General features: G+C 45.4%; 2 protein-coding genes across 10 annotated transcripts in view; one reads left to right on the top strand and one right to left on the bottom strand.

The window, feature by feature from the left end:
* The window catches only part of peli3 (pellino E3 ubiquitin protein ligase family member 3), a 53,309-nt gene that overhangs the window by 16,102 nt on the left and 18,901 nt on the right, over nt 1–18,306 (top strand). For 2 of the 8 annotated variants that reach the window (XM_047336613.1, XM_035629862.2), the window contains exon 1: nt 17,633–17,919. Coding sequence is in view for 5 of the 8 variants with exons in the window: in XM_047336616.1 (XP_047192572.1) it covers nt 13,569–13,639 (71 nt within the window). In the remaining 3 variants the exon portion in view is untranslated. Of the gene's footprint in view, nt 1–13,451; nt 13,640–17,631; nt 18,034–18,306 lie in introns of those variants that run through there. The other 6 variants (XM_035629842.2, XM_035629869.2, XM_047336616.1 and 3 more) reach the window with 6 other exon arrangements.
* Nucleotides 6,299–14,482, bottom strand: rce1a (Ras converting CAAX endopeptidase 1a). 2 transcript variants are annotated; one of them, XM_035629890.2, is made up of 8 exons: nt 14,123–14,482; nt 12,262–12,364; nt 11,994–12,077; nt 10,206–10,284; nt 9,904–10,071; nt 9,588–9,659; nt 9,433–9,495; nt 6,299–8,421 (listed from the first exon to the last, which is right to left on the bottom strand). In XM_035629890.2, the coding sequence occupies exons 1-8, from the start codon at nt 14,290–14,292 to the stop codon at nt 8,192–8,194; spliced, it is 969 nt and encodes a 322-aa protein (XP_035485783.1). In that variant the 5' UTR covers nt 14,293–14,482; the 3' UTR covers nt 6,299–8,191. The 2 variants fall into 2 exon arrangements, with proteins under 2 accessions (XP_035485783.1, XP_035485792.1); XM_035629899.2 differs by having other exon boundaries at nt 8,369–8,421; nt 9,588–9,675.

Here is an 18,306-nt window from a genome sequence, read left to right as displayed (position 1 = left end):
AAATATAACTAGTCTCTGTCCCACTGTCAAATATAACCAGTCTGTCCCACTGAAAAATATAACCAGTCTCTGTCCCACTGAAAAATATAACCAGTCTCTGTCCCACTGTAAGATATAACCAGTCTCTGTCCCACTGCAAGATATAACTAGTCTCTGTTCCACTGTAAGATATAACCAGTCTCTGTTCCACTGTAAGATATAACCAGTCTCCGTCCCACTGTAAGATATAACCAGTCTCTGTCCCATTGTAAACTATAACCAGTCTCTGTCCCACTGTAAGATATAACCAGTCTCCGTCCCACTGTAAGATATAACCAGTCTCTGTTCCACTGTAAGATATAACCAGTCTCTGTCCCACTGTAAGATATAACCAGTCTCTGTCCCACTGTAAGATATAACCAGTCTCTGTTCCACTGTAAGATATAACCAGTCTCCGTCCCACTGTAAAATATAACCAGTCTCTGTCCCACTGTAAGATATAACCAGTCTCTGTCCCACTGTAAGATATAACCAGTCTCTGTCCCACTGTAAGATATAACCAGTCTCTGTCCCACTGTAAGATATAACCAGTCTCTGTCCCACTGTAAACTATAACCAGTCTCTGTCCCACTGTAAGATATAACCAGTCTCTGTCCCACTGTAAGATATAACTAGTCTCTGTTCCACTGTAAAATATAACCAGTCTCTGTCCCACTGTAAGATATAACTAGTCTCTGTTCCACTGTAAAATATAACCAGTCTGTCCCACTGTAAAATATAACCAGTCTCTGTTCCACTGTAAAATATAACCAGTCTGTCCCACTGTAAAATATTACCTGTCCACTCAGCCTCACTGTAAAAAACTCCTGCATCCTTTCCTGCAAACCAAGCTGGCAGAGCAACAGAAAGCTCTCCTCCAACCCATCCAGTCTTACCCACTTCGGAGGGTCCTGGGGTCCTAATGTCTGTCAAGGCCCCCTGGACTCACAGGTCGACAGCACTGACAGAATGATGGAGAACGAGGGTATTGTCAGGGCAGGCTATGAGTCATCTGATTCGGCAGACCCAGATCCAGTCACCCCTAGCTCATTGCTGATGGTGCAGCCAGACCCCTCGTTACCTCTGGCCGAGAATCGTCTTACCACGGTTGGTCACAATTCCTGCGCCGCTGTCTGGTGATGATCGTTGATCCACTAGTCCCCAGGTCTTCCCTGGGATTGGCGGACCGATTCGAACAGCCGAGGTTAAAGCGAGAGACTGCACCCGTATCAGACCAGTGAACTGTCTCGTCCGACTTCCTACTGTTCCCCGAAGAAGATGAACAGCGACGGACACGATACTATTTCATGCAGCATAAACCCTGTTGTGGCTGGTTCGTGGAACAGTTATGAAGAAGTTTTGCTGACTGAGTGTGATCACTCATTTAGTTAATGTTGTTGCTCTCTCTGTTGCCGTCAGCTGTCGGTTACTGCAACCCTGCTCCACTCCACTCACCTCCATTTCTCATCAGTAACCACATCTCATCAATTACTCTGTGTAGCTCCTGAACTGAACACCTATTTAAATGATTACAGTCATATTTCTGTCTTTTCCCATTGTTTACACTTAACCCAGTACCTGCATTTATCAACTCTCTGTCTCTTGTGAAAATGACGTGAAGGAGTACTGTTGATCCATGTTAATGTATGTGTAATGTAAAGCGTAAAATACAATGTAGTGCGACAAAAACAAAAAAAACAATAACATGTCATAGGATAGAGGTGAGTGGTCAAATCAAGAGAAGAGAACAGAGTTAATGAGGCAGTAAGAAAAGCCCAGACAACGAAACGTATTAAAATTACATCATTTATTTACAAATCAATGTTTTTGCAGCGAATGCAAAGACTCTGTAAAAGATTGTCACACATAAAACGTGGTTCTGTCATCTCTCATTCAAAATGTACAAGTGTGACACAGTGAGCACAAAATACATGCAAATATCTGTACACTCCTGTTCCTGTCACCAAAATAGATCTGATTACAAAATATAAGTACTCAGTATAAACATCTGTGGAGTTCGGTTTCACCAGCTGACTCGCTATTCGTGTTTCTCAAGTTCTGAAAATGCACAAATTATTATTCCTGTGGGGAGGGGGGCTGTGTAGCAAAATAAAGGGAGCTGCTAAACGCTTAGCAAAAATAGACTCTGCAGTCTCTGTCGATGCTGCTCCCTCCATATTATAAAAGCAGCAAATTAATTGGGGTACTTCCACCAGTACTTTCATGTGGTCCGGCTCCGACTGTAACCCGATCACCCAAAACACATTTTGATGCGGGTAAAGTTTAAATGCAGGAGATGGTATTTGTATTTCAAGCCATGACCATCATGAAAACAAGAAACCAAATCTAAAACCAAAATTTCACTGGAATTGGCTCAACAAAGACCTTAAGGTACTGCATTGTGGGTAGTTTGTAGCCTTCATGTTGCTAGGTGAAGCGAGTGTGTGTGCGAGTCTGTCTACAGTGAGTCTTTACGGTCAAAATTGTCAGGTGCACCCAGTTCCACCTGCAAAGTTCCCGGCGTCTCCTGATGTCCTTACTGCGGAAACGAACCGGGCAGAGAATCTCTCAAACAGCCGGGAGTGACAGCCGTCACAAGCAGTGAGCTGAGGGGGAAAAGGGTCTGGACAACGTCTGTCAGTGAAAACGACTCGAAGAGAGGGCTGACGGTAGGAGGGCCCGGACTTGAAGTGTAACCTCGAGAGATCAGAGAAATTGACCCCGACCAAACAACCCGCACACCCGTCATAGCAAATACGCCCTCCTGAAGCCCAGGGAACAGTCTAATGCCATTATTACATTAGCATTATAAAATCTACACTTGGCGACTTTAGGTGGCTTTGAATTCGAGGCCCATTCCAATTTCTCGACAATGAATTTGGAGCATCCTCCCTTGCTCTTCCATCCAATATCATGCCAGACTTATCGTTCACTGATTGCTATATTACTGGGAAATTTAAAAAGGCCAAAAGAAGACACGAGCCAGAAAAAGTGGAGAAATCCTAATTTAGTTCAACCTGGGTGACTAAATCTCTCCCGGACCGATGGGACATGCTGATGGTGCCAAGCGTTTCGGGGCTAAGGGCAATCTCAATAATATTGGATGTGAGAAAGCACCGTCTTCTAAATTTATGGCAGGAGCAATCAAATGCATCGTAAGCAGAGAAGTTCAGAGGGAAGAATATGGGAGGGCGGGTGGAGAAAAACTTAAGCAAGGGCAATCACAAGAGCGCAGGCCTCCACCAAGAATGGGGATGAATCCTTTAAAACGTTCCCGGACCCTTGACCCGGACGTGGAAGGAGAAGTAAGTTAGAGCAAAGTGGTTTTCACTGACAGAGGACTGATGTGGGACGGGCTGGTTAACCAGAGTGGATAAGTCGCCCGCTCCCGTCACTGAACACCTCTGCCTCTTAACAACACTCTGATGACCTCTGCTGGCAGATTCAGGTCGATACAGTACAAATGCACATCACAATACGCAGCCTCTCAAAGGGTTTTGTAAACGTCCTGACAATTTACCTGCCAGGAATAATCAGAACGATCACGACGCACGTATGGCTCCGTTTAATCCAGAGAATCTACTACTTCACAGCACGGTAACAAATGAAACAAAAACAATAAATCCAAAAAACCTCTTCTTATATATATATTTATCTATGATTTATTGCTGAGGACGCTGGCAGTCCACCTCTACTTCACAGTACGAGTATAGCTTGTAGTGTTTTCGCCATTTTGAGTTCCGCCACTCGCCATCACCAACTTTGAGCTGTAGATCGTCAGGACTGTTTGTTTCAAAGTGTTTGGGTAGAATGACAGGTTTGATCTGTAATGATAAGAGCTCCGCTGTTCGGAGCGCACTGCGACTGTGATCCGTTACATGCCTTCGTCTTTATCCTTAAACTCCGCCCCTTGTCATTTTCTCAAGGTGCCCGGTGGAGTTTTCTTGTTGTCTCTCACTGTGCGTCAACTGAGACGATGTCTGCCTTTTTTCTTCCTGTATTGTTTACGTCTATGTTTATTAGACAGCAGTGTTGCCCTTCCCCTGGCGTTGTTTCTTGCAGCCTTACTGCCATCACCCGTCAATCACCCATCAACCTCAAAGCCAGTGGCAGAGAGTGAATCATGGGGCGGACTTGTAAAGACTCTTTGGTGCAGGTCAGGAATTCTACAGGGCAGCTTGGAGACAACTAGGTAGAAATTAGCATTTGGTGGGCAGAGAACCATGATACCAAATAATGTGACCTCTGCTTTGGGTCAGTCTGGACTCGCCACAGGGGATGAAACATTTGACTAATTGCAACTACCTGACAGAGCCAACGCCACAACACCAAAGCTCATGTCAGGTGAGGTGTCGGAGACGCCACGAGTGGACAGAATGTCAACTTGACAGCTTGATTCGGTGCTTTTTCGACCGGAAGCTCCAGGGACTTTGATTTCCCCAAAAACTTTCCCGAGGGTAAAACTTCCTAAAGCACATTGTGTCTTACGCGCACCATTAAAAAGGCAGATTAGGCAAACGAATGGCTGCCTCTCCCACACCATGTGTGACAATGCAGCATGATGACGACATACAAAGCTATATATTACTCTCTTGGGCGTTAGCAGATGTGGTTCGATGTGGAATGTTTCCGAAAATACTGGCATATCTGTGCAATCGGTGATTTTGATCACATATAGCGTTTGTTTGGAAAGCACTGCCTCCTGAGCAGGGGCACAAATGTCGCCCCCCAATCTTGCTACAGACAGGGGGCAAGGGAACCCTCAGCTTCCAGGCTGCTGTGGAGTAAGAGTTTTCCGAGGAGGCAGTTTTTCTGCCTCAGAGCAGATGTCTGTTATGGCACCAAGATATCGAAACAAACACAAAGGACACTACAAGAAATGTCCAGTGTGAGCCGTGATAAAACAAAGACATAAACAAGCCAACTATGCATCGTCGCTGTAGAGCTCGATACGAGGGATGAATTACTTCTCTTTACAAGCCAGGTTCTGCCAAAGGTGAGCATTTGTTTGAGAAAGTTGTTTTGGCGAAAACTAGCTGCGAGCAGCAGTAGCGTCATCGTCATAATCCTCATCATCATCATCATCATCATAAACATCTGACATCAGACACTTCGCCAAAGAGAGGCAGTTCCAGTGCAGTCGGAGTAGTTTGTGTTCAATAATTTAGAATGGTCCTCAATTCAAACGCAACCGAGAAGAAGTTTCCCATCACTCATTTAGACCTTGGTTGCTCTCGGAGACAACACCCCGCGTTCCATTACACCTCGGACCTCGGGTTTGTCGTTCCAGTAGGTCGGGAAAGAAAATTACCACCCGGAACTTCTGGGTTTTCCGAGTGTGCAATGGAACGCAGGGATAGTGGGGGCAACTGAGCTCGTCAGAAGGTTTCTGTTCCTGCGGTGGAAACCGTGACGGCTGCCAAATTGTCAGGTAGAAGCACGAGCAAGTGTTACAAAGTGCAAAGTGTTTCAGGTTTGGTTCCGTGGTTAGACAATTGCAGCTCAAAGGTGGATTTCGTCACAATCTGTACGATCGTCTGAGAGGCTGTGTTTTAACACTGCAGTGTGATAGTACAACAAACTGTTTGCTGAACTAATGCCAATAACCATCCAAACTATCAAGTCAAAAAGTGAGTTTCCCTTCAGTGGGCATCAGCAATGTGCCGGTGGCCAGTTTCGGTCTATTATCTTTTATGTGTAATGTGGAAACAAATATGACCTTTCCTGGCCCTGTACAAAACAACAAAAGACTAGCAGCATGTAATGCAGTGTTCAGAGTCAGGGTCTTACATTGCCCTTCAGTGAGTATAGATCACACCTCTAAAATGACAGATGTACTGTATAACAGACAGCCTAACATAAAAAAAACCAACTAATTTTAATTGCGATTGGTTTAGAAACTGTAAGCTCCTGTGAGAATGGAGTGTTTGGAGTGTAGTGACGAAAACTATTAGAAAATGACAAAATTAGGAAAATGACATATGGCAAAAAGGACCTCGAAGGTCGTCAAACAACAGCTCTAGATTGATAACACATAAGAATATCCAGCTAAACCGTCTCAATTTTTAAAGCCCCAGTATGTCAACTTTTTTTGTACTTTTCTGACGTCATCTGGTGGTGAAGTTGCAAACCACAAGCGGGTGAGCAACTGACAGGGGACACTTTATGGTGAAAATTCTGCGCGAATGCGACGTATTTTGGATCGTTTTGTCCAACGTAGCAAACATGGCGACCTACACGGAGGTCGGGTCCACCTCATGCAACTATATTTAAAGTTGACGAAAAAACAACGGTTGTTTGCTGCAGGTGATTATACATATATGAACACATAGTTATGGACAATATATTAAATTTCTGTTCTTCCAAATATATCACACTGTAGCTTTAAGGACACAAAACACATGTCACTTAGCTTGTAAGTGACATGGTGGTGACGATATACACTTTGATCTGATTTGATTCAAGGCAGACCGACGAAGGCAGTCCAGGTTCGTTTCGACTGAACCAGACAAGATGCACAAATTGACCTACACTATCCACATTTGCAGTTATTTTTATCACATAGGATGAACAGACAAGTTGGGGCGTTCAGGGTCCAAGAGCAGTTGTCTGCTTTGCTCAGTCTGTCAAATGCTGGTGTGACTGGGCCCTTGGCATAGTAACAAAGTGTGACTTTTGACGGGCGTGACAGCAGACGACAAGAGAAGAACACAATGAACAGCAGGAGAACACGGCCTGTGTGATCGGTGCCCACGTGTGGTTGTTTAAAGCTGCCGCAGCAGCCGGTTTGTTGAAGCGGCCATTTGCATTTGTGCACTTAAACGGAGTATGTCCAAGTCATTTAGGAGCAGTGAAGCTATCCCATTGTCTGCCTTTTTACCATCAAACTGACGATCAGCACCGAAAACATGCAGAGGTATATTAAAGACCATCAACCAAATCCAAGGAGCGCGAGTTCAGATAAAGAACAAACAGTCAGAGCACCACTGTTAAAAACAACTACTTGGTGTTGTAGACTACGTTCTTGCATCCATTTTGCAGAACGTGTCTTTTTCCCCTATTTCAACACCACCCCGACATCCCGTGCTCCAGTGCAGCTACAGCACATGAGCAAGAATCCTGCATCATCAGTTTGTAGCGAGGGTTGTGACTCTCACCGTCTTTACTGGAACAACGTTTATTCTCCAACAATCAAACGGCTGAAACCGACCGTGTCTCCCTCAAACATCCCCCCTCATTCTGGGTTTATGACAACAGGGGCACAGAGCTGATAACCAAACCCAGCCGAAGATCTGAACTGAGCCCAACTAAGACTGCAACAACCAAATTAAAAAAGCCCAAATCCAACCTGAAACCTGAAGCTACTTTTTCTTTACTGAATTCATTACTGACCATCAGGTTGTCAGGAAAAAAAATTGCATTTGAAAATAACCCAATAGTGAACTGAAAAATTTTTAAGCAACAAAATGGCCCTGAAACACAACAAAGCTTTGCCAAACTCTTAATGTTATAGTTGTGTCCATCATTACAGCTGGTAATGAGAGGAGAACCTGTCAATCATCTAAATCACTTTATTTGGAGTTCAAATGGAGAGTGAGCTCACGTCTGATACTGGCTTTTTTTGCTCTGGCCGATACCAATAATAATTGTAATACTGTGGTATTGTAACCAATGGCTGAACGATTGGCCCAAAAACCAAAAAATAAATAAAAGAAATATTAAAAATAAAGCAGAATTGTCCTTTAAAAACGACGAGGCAGACTTAGTAGAAAAGACATACACCAGTATGGTACAGAATGATGCAGATTGAACAGTGTCAGAGGATCTGATGAGGAGTGGTCCCTCTGTGTTGATTAGATCTACACTACAATCGATCGAGGCCCAACAACGACAGACAAGTGTCCTTGGACGGTGTCAGGTTTTACTCACAGCAACGTGAACAACACTTTCTTTCCTCAGCTGCTTCATTGACATGTGTCTCCACATATCACGGGCCCACAGACCAGAGTAAAGAGCGACACGGCTCCTCACTTCTCCAATAGCCCACCTGTCTGTTGGTGGTCTGTCCCATGGGACCGGTTCCTGATCTCTAACTTGGCAAAATAAACAACCTTGACTGCTTCAAGTGTGTGTGTGTGTGTATGTGTGTGTGTGTGTGGAGGGAGGGCGGGGATCAAGAGAGGCAGAGGGAGCTGGGGGACGGGGTAAGGGTGCAAACTGGCGTGGGGAGGCCATAGAAGGCGGGGTCAGTGAAGGGGAAGAGGAAGAAGAGGAAGAGGAGGACCCCCAGCAGGTAAGAGGAGAGGACGGTGAGGCGCTGGGGGTGCTCCAGTGCCGTGCTGACAGCGGGGAAACCCATGTAGTTACAGAAGGAGTGGCAGAGCACCGGGCCCATCAGGTGACCTGCAACACACACAGGGAAGGAGGAAACAGTCAGCTACGGCACACTTCACAGAGTTCAAGTAAAAACCTTTCCTGTGAAAATTGGAAAGCCTTACCTTATGTTTTGACTATGCAAAACATATGTTTTGACTATGCAAAACATAAGGGACACTTTACGGGTATGTTTATACATGTTACGAGGCGGCCGTAGCTCTCACGGGAAATTGGTTCGTGGAGAGAGGGGTATTGTGTGTTGTGATGCATAATACGTATTTGAGTTTTAGTCTGACTTCGCCAGGCTATTTGTCTCAAGAGGATGCAATCTCTTTATACAAATGTCTGTTCATATCCAGTACTGCAGATTGAGCTGGGGAACACCTGTCGCATGATCTGAATGACAATAAGGTTCACATTGACTTTTGAAATAAAAAGTGTTATCTCTCTTAAAGTGTTACTCTGGCAGGTATTCAAAACATCTAAACCCCTCGCCCTGATGTTCTCATAAAACATTATTGGCTTTAATTTCATTAGTCAAGAGACTGAAGGGGTCTTCAGGCCAAAACACAGGTTGTGTTTGGCCTGAAAAGGTTTTTGCACAACAAATTTTTGGGTGAGTGAACAACAGTGATCATGGGTTCAATCTGACATATTGGGGCTGTGCTCACTGATGTGAGCTCACTGACTCCGCTCGCATCCTGCAGTCGGCGGCTCTTCATGTTGACCAGCGAGCCAGAGTCCGAGACAAACACACTCACTAACAGTGTTGTGTCGGCTGTAAATTACACTTTCATTAGTGTCATCAGTATGAAGAACACATCAGACATCGGAGCAGGAGGAGGCCGGGGTCATTAAGCTCTGGAAGCATTTTGGTTTTTAAACAAGTTAGAGAAAAACAGTCGGCAAAGAGTGGTGGACTGAAAAAAAACTGTTTTCAACATTGTTAAACCTAAGATGGGTATGTCTCTGGACATCATGCCTGGGCACCGTACGAATGTCAAGTGTGAGTGTAAACAGTAAATGAAAGCTCCTCGCCTGTTCTGATGAAGATGAAGGCAGTGTAGGCCCCGAACACCGCAGTGTAGGAGAACTGGAACACTGTTGAACAAACAAAGACAATGTGTCATCAGCTTCTTCCTAATACTGACAAGAAGAAGACGGAGCTGTGCCGATTAAACTCGGGTTCTCACCTGCCGAGAGGAAGATTCCCGACAGCGTTCCCTGCCTGAAGCGCAGCAACTCGATCACATGGTGGAAGTGAGCTGTAAAAACCAAATGCTGCAACATCAATCAGCGTGTGAGCAGCAGTTATTCTGTCCAGTTTTTTTTAAATGTTGGGATTTACTTTGACAATGCATGTAACGTATCTACTGCTGCCAGCATGAAGCAGTAAAACACAAAGTGGCTATTCAAAACTGGTGTCTCTGGCGGCCTTACATCTTGTGATTTGACTCTTAGGGGGGAGGCCCTACCTTGAAAATGAATTCTGACGTTGTCAACACTCACCCACTCCAAAGAAGAGAGGGCAGGTGAAGATGGCCAAAGAGGGGCCGGCACACGGCACCAACATGGGCAGCATGCAGGCCCTGAAGACCAGCTCCTCCGTCAACGGCGCCACCACCTGGTTCCTCAGCCAGCGCATGTCACTGAAACACAACGTCCAGAAGCACGGGTCTGCGGGAGGACACAGACACAGCAGCACGTTTTCCTCTGTTGTAGAGAACTACTTCACCGAGGTCCAAAAACAAAAAGCTTTTCAGTTGTGGTGAAGGAGAGGGAAAAAAAATCCAGCATGCTGGCTGTCTCACCAGAGGCTACCCTGATCCCATCCATGAAGCTCCAGGGACAGTCCATGGCCAACTGCATGAGGGGGCCCAAGAACAGGACCTGCAGCGCGCGCGCACACACACACACACACACACACACACACACACACACACACACACACACACACACACACACACACACACACACACACACACACACACACACACACACACACACACACACACACACACACACACACACACACACACACACACACACACACACACACACACACACGTTCTATCTTTAGACAGGATTTGTTATTTGAGGCATAAAACAGCTCAACGTCTTGTCGATTTCTGGGTTTATTAGAATTACTTTACATTAACTTAAGCTTTTGGGTAATTATTAAAGGTTGACTAAATCTATACTGAGTTAGTCAAGGCACAAACTGACCAATATCAAATATACAGAACCGGATCCATAGGGATAGACATGAGGTGACAGGGACAGGTGACATGCTGGCGTTAACAGTTATTAGTTACAGTAGTTATTGTAGGAGCAGCAGCGGTGGGGGTTGTGACACAGCTCCTGGACTCATTGAATAAAGCCTCTCTTTATAACGGCACAACTTTACGTTTTCTTCAGTGTTACAGTGATCCAGAGATAGTCTGTACATCCATGTGTGCATCCCTCAGAGGAACTGCTAAGAGCCAATTCGGCAAACTATTAATGGGACTAACTTGCCAAAGTGTAGCCCACAGTTAAGTCTCTGACTCCGTAGCAACAGAGATCCTGTTTAAATTCCCCAAATTATTAACAGCACCGAGGAAATTATGTTTTCACCCGTTCCTGTTTGCTGGTTTATTTGTTACAAGAATTACAGAAAAACTACTGAACCGGAGGGATGTGGCCTAGACTTGGGGAGAACCCATGGCCTTTTGGTGAAGGTTAAGGTGCAGATCCAGGATTTCCCCCCCCACTATCAGACCACTAGTTTTTTTTCTACTACAAGAGCTAGACAAGTCATGTAGGATTGTTCGGACTTGGTGGAGATTTCCGCACTACTGAGTGCCATTCTAGTTTGGACTGTAGTTCCAAAACCTTAGGCATGACTATCCTCCAAATTGAACTAATAAAAATAATAACAATAGCAAGTATTTCTTGTCTGTGTCATGTGATGTACGGAGTTATGACTCACAGACACGTGTTGGAAAGCAGATTAAATGAGTGTTATGCTCTAGTGCTGTGGGTTTTGTGTGTGTTTTCCTCTCATCTCTCTCCAGGTTCTGCCCTACCCCTTCCTGACATGTGTGATTGTCAGAACACGCACTTGGATCCACTTTTGTCATATGATGTGCGTGTTACACTTAGTTACCAGTAACCAGTTCTGTAAATTGGCCTCCTCCAAGAAGCTCGCTTTCAGTTCCCCTTCTATTGATTTGGTTGTAAGTAAATGAATTGTTTGGTTGAGCATCAGGTTTCCTTCTTCAACTGCAGGATTTGTCGGCGAGCGGAAAATCGGGCTTAAAATCGAGTATTGTGACCTCGGCATTAGTGGATCCAGGTGTGATCTGCCAATCACACATGTAGGGAAGGTAGAGGGTAAAACCCGGAGAGAGGTGAGAAGGACAAACACACAAACAAACAAACGACCAAGACACAGCACGGCAGTAACATTCAGTGACCAAATGATAATAGCTAAGTCCAAGTGGGTGAGAACACATACATGTACCTGTCCCTTTCACTTCACGTGGTATCCTTGCCCCCACAGACAGGCAGCGGACCATCACCAACATCATCAACATTGTGGAAGATGCGTTTCTTACCATGGTGAGCAACACAGGAAGTATGACGGCAGGAATGAGGCCCTCAAACCGGATCCCCATGAGAGCCAGTAAGGACGAGTCAGTCTGACACACACACACAAGCACACACACACACGCACACGCACACACACACGTCCAATAAAGTAAAATAAAGCACGGCTCTGTCTGATGATACAACAGCTCGTATGCCAGAGAGCAATATACACAACAGTATATCTAGAATGAACAGAATTGAGCTGAATATAAAGACTTTGGTCAGTGGACTCACCCTGACACCTGTGAATTCCCTCCAGGCCAACACAAAGAGAGGCGACAGGCCCGACACGATCAGGACACTGGTGAAGCGTCTCTTTATCACAGTAGGGTGATCCCTGAGAATGGACCAGAAGAGACCGTCATCATCATCGCCATCTTCATCATCACACACTCATCACCACCTCAGGGGACTGGAGACACAGGAGCAGCTGACACAGCTGCGCAGCAACAGTGCACGGGAACTATATCTGCATCTACTCTCCATCTGTCCACACAGTGAATATTTCTAGTCCTGGATCTACATCTTCCTGGATTCTTTGTTGGTTGCTGGGCAACTGCTCCCAGCTAAAACAGCAGCAGCATATTGTTGTTTTTTCCCCACTTTGGCTTTGAAACAGATTAGACAAATGAGGCATGGCATGATTATTAGGGTGCTTTAGAGGTGTTGGTTGGTGGAATTTCTTATATGCCGACACAGGGTTAACCGTTTTCCCCCTGGTCTTTATGAGAAGTTCATGCTAACCAGCTGCCGGTTGCTTCATATTTACCCTAGATACACTAGTGTCCCTAGTTCCACAAAAAAAGCAAATAAGTGAATTTTTCAAAAATGTAACAATTCGTTTAAGTTTTTTTGAAAAAATTAGGCCCCTGAAAAGGTTCAGATTTGATCGACCTGATACATGAGCATGTCTGCATGGGTCAGGAGAAATTGTGGAGAGAAAAAAAAGAAAAGAAAATATGAAATGAATCATTCGGCACATAAGCTTTGTGAAAAATGTGCATGGCGGTTGCATAACTTCACACAGCAAAGAGGATGTCTGCTCTGCGAGTGACCGTCTTGGTCTTTATCCACGCAGAATAGCAGTTACAGGAAAAAATATGCGTTTCTGCGTTTTCATCATGCCCCTGGCATACGACGCAGGGGGATAGTGATCAGTACGTCCATCCATCATTTGGAATTGTTTTCAAGAACCTTTTGATATTTTGAGCTTCTTGAAATCGTATTTTTGTTTTTACTGTATGTCCACGGCAAAATTGAGAGCAGGCTCTCAACTCAGAGAGATGCCTCAGTGTTCTGTTCACACGCTGTGGATATGAAGGGATTCACGCGTTGGCTCTGAGTTACAGCATAATTCAATACTCCACACCTGCACACTACATAAACACTATAACACAATGATCACAATGCCTTTGATGTGTACCTGTGTGTGTGTGTGTGTGTGTGTGTGTGTGTGTGTGTGTGTGTGTGTGTGTGTGTGTGTGTGTGTGTGTGTGTGTGTGTGTGTTGGCTGCTCAACACTGAGGGCCAGGTCAAATGCGATGGCACCAGATGATCTGCTCCTTCCGGTTTTGTGGTCTCCACAGGAAGTGGAGACAACCAGCTCAGCCAGGTCGGTACTGTGTGGTGTGGCTGATGTGTGAAGGAGTGTGTACACGACCTCTGCTGGCCAGTGTACATTAGCTCCAGCAGGGCTTGTTAACTAAGGACTAGGTATGATCACTGCAGCGTGGTTGGTCCGTGGCAAACAGTGGAGCCGCTGTGTGCTCTGCGCCCGGTTACACGGGTTTGGGTCCGGGCGCGACTGCGACCCCAGCGGCTAAACGTGTAGCGGCTAATCGGTGGCCACAGAGCGGCGCTGATGCTGTGTGTGTGTGTGTGTGTGTGTGTGTGTCGGCACAGTGAGGAGCAGAGCACATGTTCAGAGGGAGGCTGTGTGCCGGAACATATGCAGTCAATCGCAGACAGAGTGCCGCGAAAAAAACCCCGTTTGGGATTAGAGCCCACGTGCGGAAATGAACATAACCGAATCACGTAAAGTTGGCAACAAAAACCCCCCACACTGTTCTCGAGCAAGCGATCGTTCGTGGCTCACCTGGGCAGGTCGCTCCTCCACACGTACAAGCTCCCGACATAAGAGCAGGCGAGCAGCAGGCAGGACAGCACTGACGCCCAGCAGACACCTTCGGGGGCTACGAAGCCGCCATAGCTGTGTTCCGTCTCCTCCGTCGGAAGGTTTAGCGATAAACCCTCCTCCTCTGCCATGTCGACCGCCGGCTGGGACTTAACCAAACTGCTACTGGGCACCGGCGCAGCCGTTGGACCATCTACCCGCAGCGATCACCCGCCAAGATGAGCTGGGCAGTTGTCAACAATCGTTCCAAACGTAAGCTAATGTAGCTAGCTGAGTTACTAGCTACGCCGGCGCTGTATTTCTACGTCATGAGATTTTTTTTTTTTTTTTTTTTCCCTCTCTCTTCTTCGTGGGGGTTTTCTGGCGGTGGGCGCCTTCGCTGCTGCACCTCTGCCACCTGGTGGAGTAAACGCGCCCTTCAACGTTCGTGTCCTTGACAGACTCGTTAAAGCCCCGTTGACAAACCAATGGAGCTAATCGGTTTCACGGTCCTGGTCGATAATCCTCCTTCCAATCTGATGTTGCAACTTTCAGTTCATGGCACATTTGAGCACATCTCAGAGAGTTTTGTCGATTTTCAAGCTGTTCATTATGTTTTCCCGACAGACAGAGTTGTCATAGTAATAAAATCAACAAGCATAATTCCTCTAGTAGGCCTACATTCTCCCCAATCGGATGTTTTCATCAGTGCTGCTGTTTCCATTTCCCATTAACATGCAATTATAGGCCTAATCTATTACCAGTAAAACTCTCCAATCTCCATCTGTTCTTGTTTTATTGGGAAAATCTATATGTTTAAAGCTCATTTAGAATTTGGTTGAATAACATTGTCACCAGCTTGAACATATTTGTGGGTTCTTCTGGATGAATATGATAATCTTTATTTCTTTGACAAGGTTGCCTAATTTTAAAGCAATAGGCCCTTTTTTCACAGAACATGCGACAATGGGAAAAGCATGCATGCAAATAAATGAAATGGTGGCTGAATTCCATTTAGCTGCTTCAGTTTGGGGCTCCTGGTGTTGTTCTTATTGGCTAACTGTCACTCTGCCATGGCCAACTGGGACACATGGTCTATATTTAATTTCTATAAATACATATAATATATATAGTATTACAGTTTTTGTAGTTGGTTTGATTTTTAAGATGCTTTTGCATAAAGAAACAAACTGAGTTCACTACCACTAGATGGCAACACAATAATACTCTTTACACAGGCTATGGCTAGTATGGAATCCAAAAAGCATTAACTGCGATGAACTGTACAAAATATCAAAAAGCTGAATGCAAGTTCAATAGCTGAAAGTCTTGTGATCTCTTTAGATCTTAAATTAAGGCTGTAACATAAAGTAGGCTAAAGTAGTTGAATTTTAAAGCACTTCAGTAGATTTGAACATCTGAGACTGTGACTTGTACTGTAAGGCTTCATGTGGTCGATAAGCCTAGAAAAGTGCTATATTAAAACTGACCATGTACGGAAAGCAGAACCATACAATGGAACGGAGTGGAGAAAAGTAATGACCTCATACGCAGAAGGTAAATCAGTAGAATTAATGGTCCGCTGTGTGAGCTACAGGTGAATATGATCGGCCTAACTTTAACACTATGCAACGTAAAAGAGAACTCAGTCAGTGTAGTTGGTAAGAATATTTTTATCATATTGGTTTTGACACATCAAGCCAAGCAAACTAGCAAATTGAAAGTCATCACTATCAATTGTCAAAAACACGCGAAGATGTAACACTTAAAGCCATTGTTGTCTGAGGCATATGGACAATAGATTATACTCTGGATTAAACATGAGACATGCGCAGTCTTTTCAAAGTTGTTTAACCATTTTTCCTCTATCACCCCGGCTGTCAAAATAAGGGCTCCACGACCATTTGTGCAATTTAACAATATAAACATAACGATTATATACGGTCTCTTTAGCGTACAAATAGATATATAGAAAGGTTGTTGCCTAATTGCCACCTTAACATGGTGGATGGGGCTTGTTGTCACAATGATCCTGCGGGAGCAGTGTTGTCAGGGCGCATTAGCGACTGCTCGGGTCTCTCAAGGCAAACTGGTTTCACAGCAACCCTACACCCTACACCGAAATAGGCCTCCTGTAAATGTGAAAATGGTGCTATCCAGTGACACTCACAGATTTCTGGGCTGGTCTCAGCCCCAGTGCCCCCCCTGGAGAGTTGCATGTAGCATATGCATAATATGCTTCAGTACATGGTGGTAAAATGCTTCTATCTGATCTTTTATATTGGATACTATTCATATAAATCATTTTAGCAATCATTTTATGATGGTTAAGTACAGTCTAAGTACAATAATAAATAAAAACAAATGTGAATTTTGATGGATACAAGAGCAGCAGAATCATAGTAAATTCTGCTTTAATCTGATATTTTACATTGGAAAAAATATATTTTACATTAGGTCCCATACATTAAAATCAATAAAGTAGATTTTTTTATAATAGTTAAATTGTACAGTTAGGTTTACGTGTCACAGGTTTGAAGGAGCGGGACACAAATTAAGGTAAAAGGGGGGTAAAAAGAGTATTTAATAACTAGGGTAACAAAAAAACTGACTTTAATTAACAAAATCCAACTCTCCATACCTCAAATCCTCAACTCCAAAATATACGGCATGACAGAATTCCAAACTCTGCCTTCTGTTATTGTTTAGAAAAGAGAGACAGGGGGAGTCCTGGAGGCTGCCAAGGAATAATTATAAAGGCGGAATTATGTTTTTAACAAGATCTGTTTTTCTCACACCACAGAGAGAGAGAGGGAGGGAGGGAGAAGGAGGGAGGGAGGGAGAGAACGAGAGAGGAAGAGGGAGAGAGATGAAGAAGGAGAGGGAGATAGAGAGAGATGGAGAGACAGAGAGAGATGTGGAGGGGGAGAGAGAGAGAGATGGAGAGAGAAGGAGAGGGAGATAGAGAGAGATGGAGAGACAGAGAGAGATGTGGAGGGGGAGAGAGAGAGATGGAGAGACAGAGAGAGATGTGGAGGGGGAGAGAGAGAGAGAGAGATGGAGAGAGGGTGATGGAGAGAGAGAGAGATGGAGAGAGAGAGAGAGATGTGGAGGGGAGAGAGAGAGATGGAGAGACAGAGAGAGATGTGGAGGGGGAGAGAGAGAGATGGAGAGAGAGGGAGAGAGAGAGAGATGGAGAGACAGAGAGAGATGTGGAGGGGGAGAGAGAGAGATGGAGAGACAGAGAGAGATGGAGAGAGAGGGAGAGAGAGGGAGAGAGAGATGGAGAGAGAGAGAGAGAGAGAGAGATGGAGAGAGAGAGAGAGAGAGAGATGGAGAGAGATGGAGAGAGAGAGAGAGATGTGGAGGGGAGAAAGAGAGAGGGAGAGAGAGAGAGATGGAGAGACAGAGAGAGATGTGGAGGGGGAGAGAGAGAGAGAGAGATGGAGAGAGAGTGATGGAGAGAGAGAGAGAGGGGAGGGGGCGGGGTGGGCGTGACACAGGGCTGTCTGCTCTTTATAGTCGGGAGGAATCAGCGTGTCTCAGTCTCCGATGAAATGTGAGCGGAGGAGAAGCGATGCTCCTGCTCCAGATGCCCTGCGCTGCTTCTTCTTCCTCCTCCTCCTCTTCATCCTCTTCTCCTCCTCCTTCTCTCCCGCTGTCCGCCAGTGACGCGTCCTAGGCCCCGCGCGGACGGACCGAGCCCGTCCGGGTCCAGGGGGAGAGGGATTACACGCAGACCCCCCCCGCCCCCCCCACCCATCGGCAAACATCAGCGGGTACGGGCCTGTTTTACTCCTCCATGTCTTCTGTGTGTCCCTCCAGCGAGGAGCAGGCAGCTGGCCTGTGCTCTCCATCTGCGGGGTGTTCGTGATGACCCGAGTCGTCGTTAGGTAAATTGATCGGGGCTCTGTGACGCGAGGAGATTTGTTTTCTTCTCAACACTGAAGCTTGGAGTCTCTTTTTATTATGATTATTATTATGATTGTTATTATGATTATTATTATGATTATTATTATGATTATTATGATTATTATTGTTATTTACCTCTACATCACTACTGCTGCGCGCGCGCGTGTGTGTGTGTGCGTAAGGAGGGTGTGTGCGCCTCCTCCGCATGTAGTGTGCGCTGTACAAACCCCATCCTGCATGCGCTCCACTAATGG

The sequence above is a fragment of the Scophthalmus maximus genome, chromosome 1, assembly GCF_022379125.1.
Source record: "Scophthalmus maximus strain ysfricsl-2021 chromosome 1, ASM2237912v1, whole genome shotgun sequence".
Lineage (NCBI taxonomy): Eukaryota > Metazoa > Chordata > Actinopteri > Pleuronectiformes > Scophthalmidae > Scophthalmus > Scophthalmus maximus.
The sequence above is the reverse complement of the archived record's forward strand: the minus strand, read 5'-3'. Positions and strand labels throughout refer to the sequence as shown.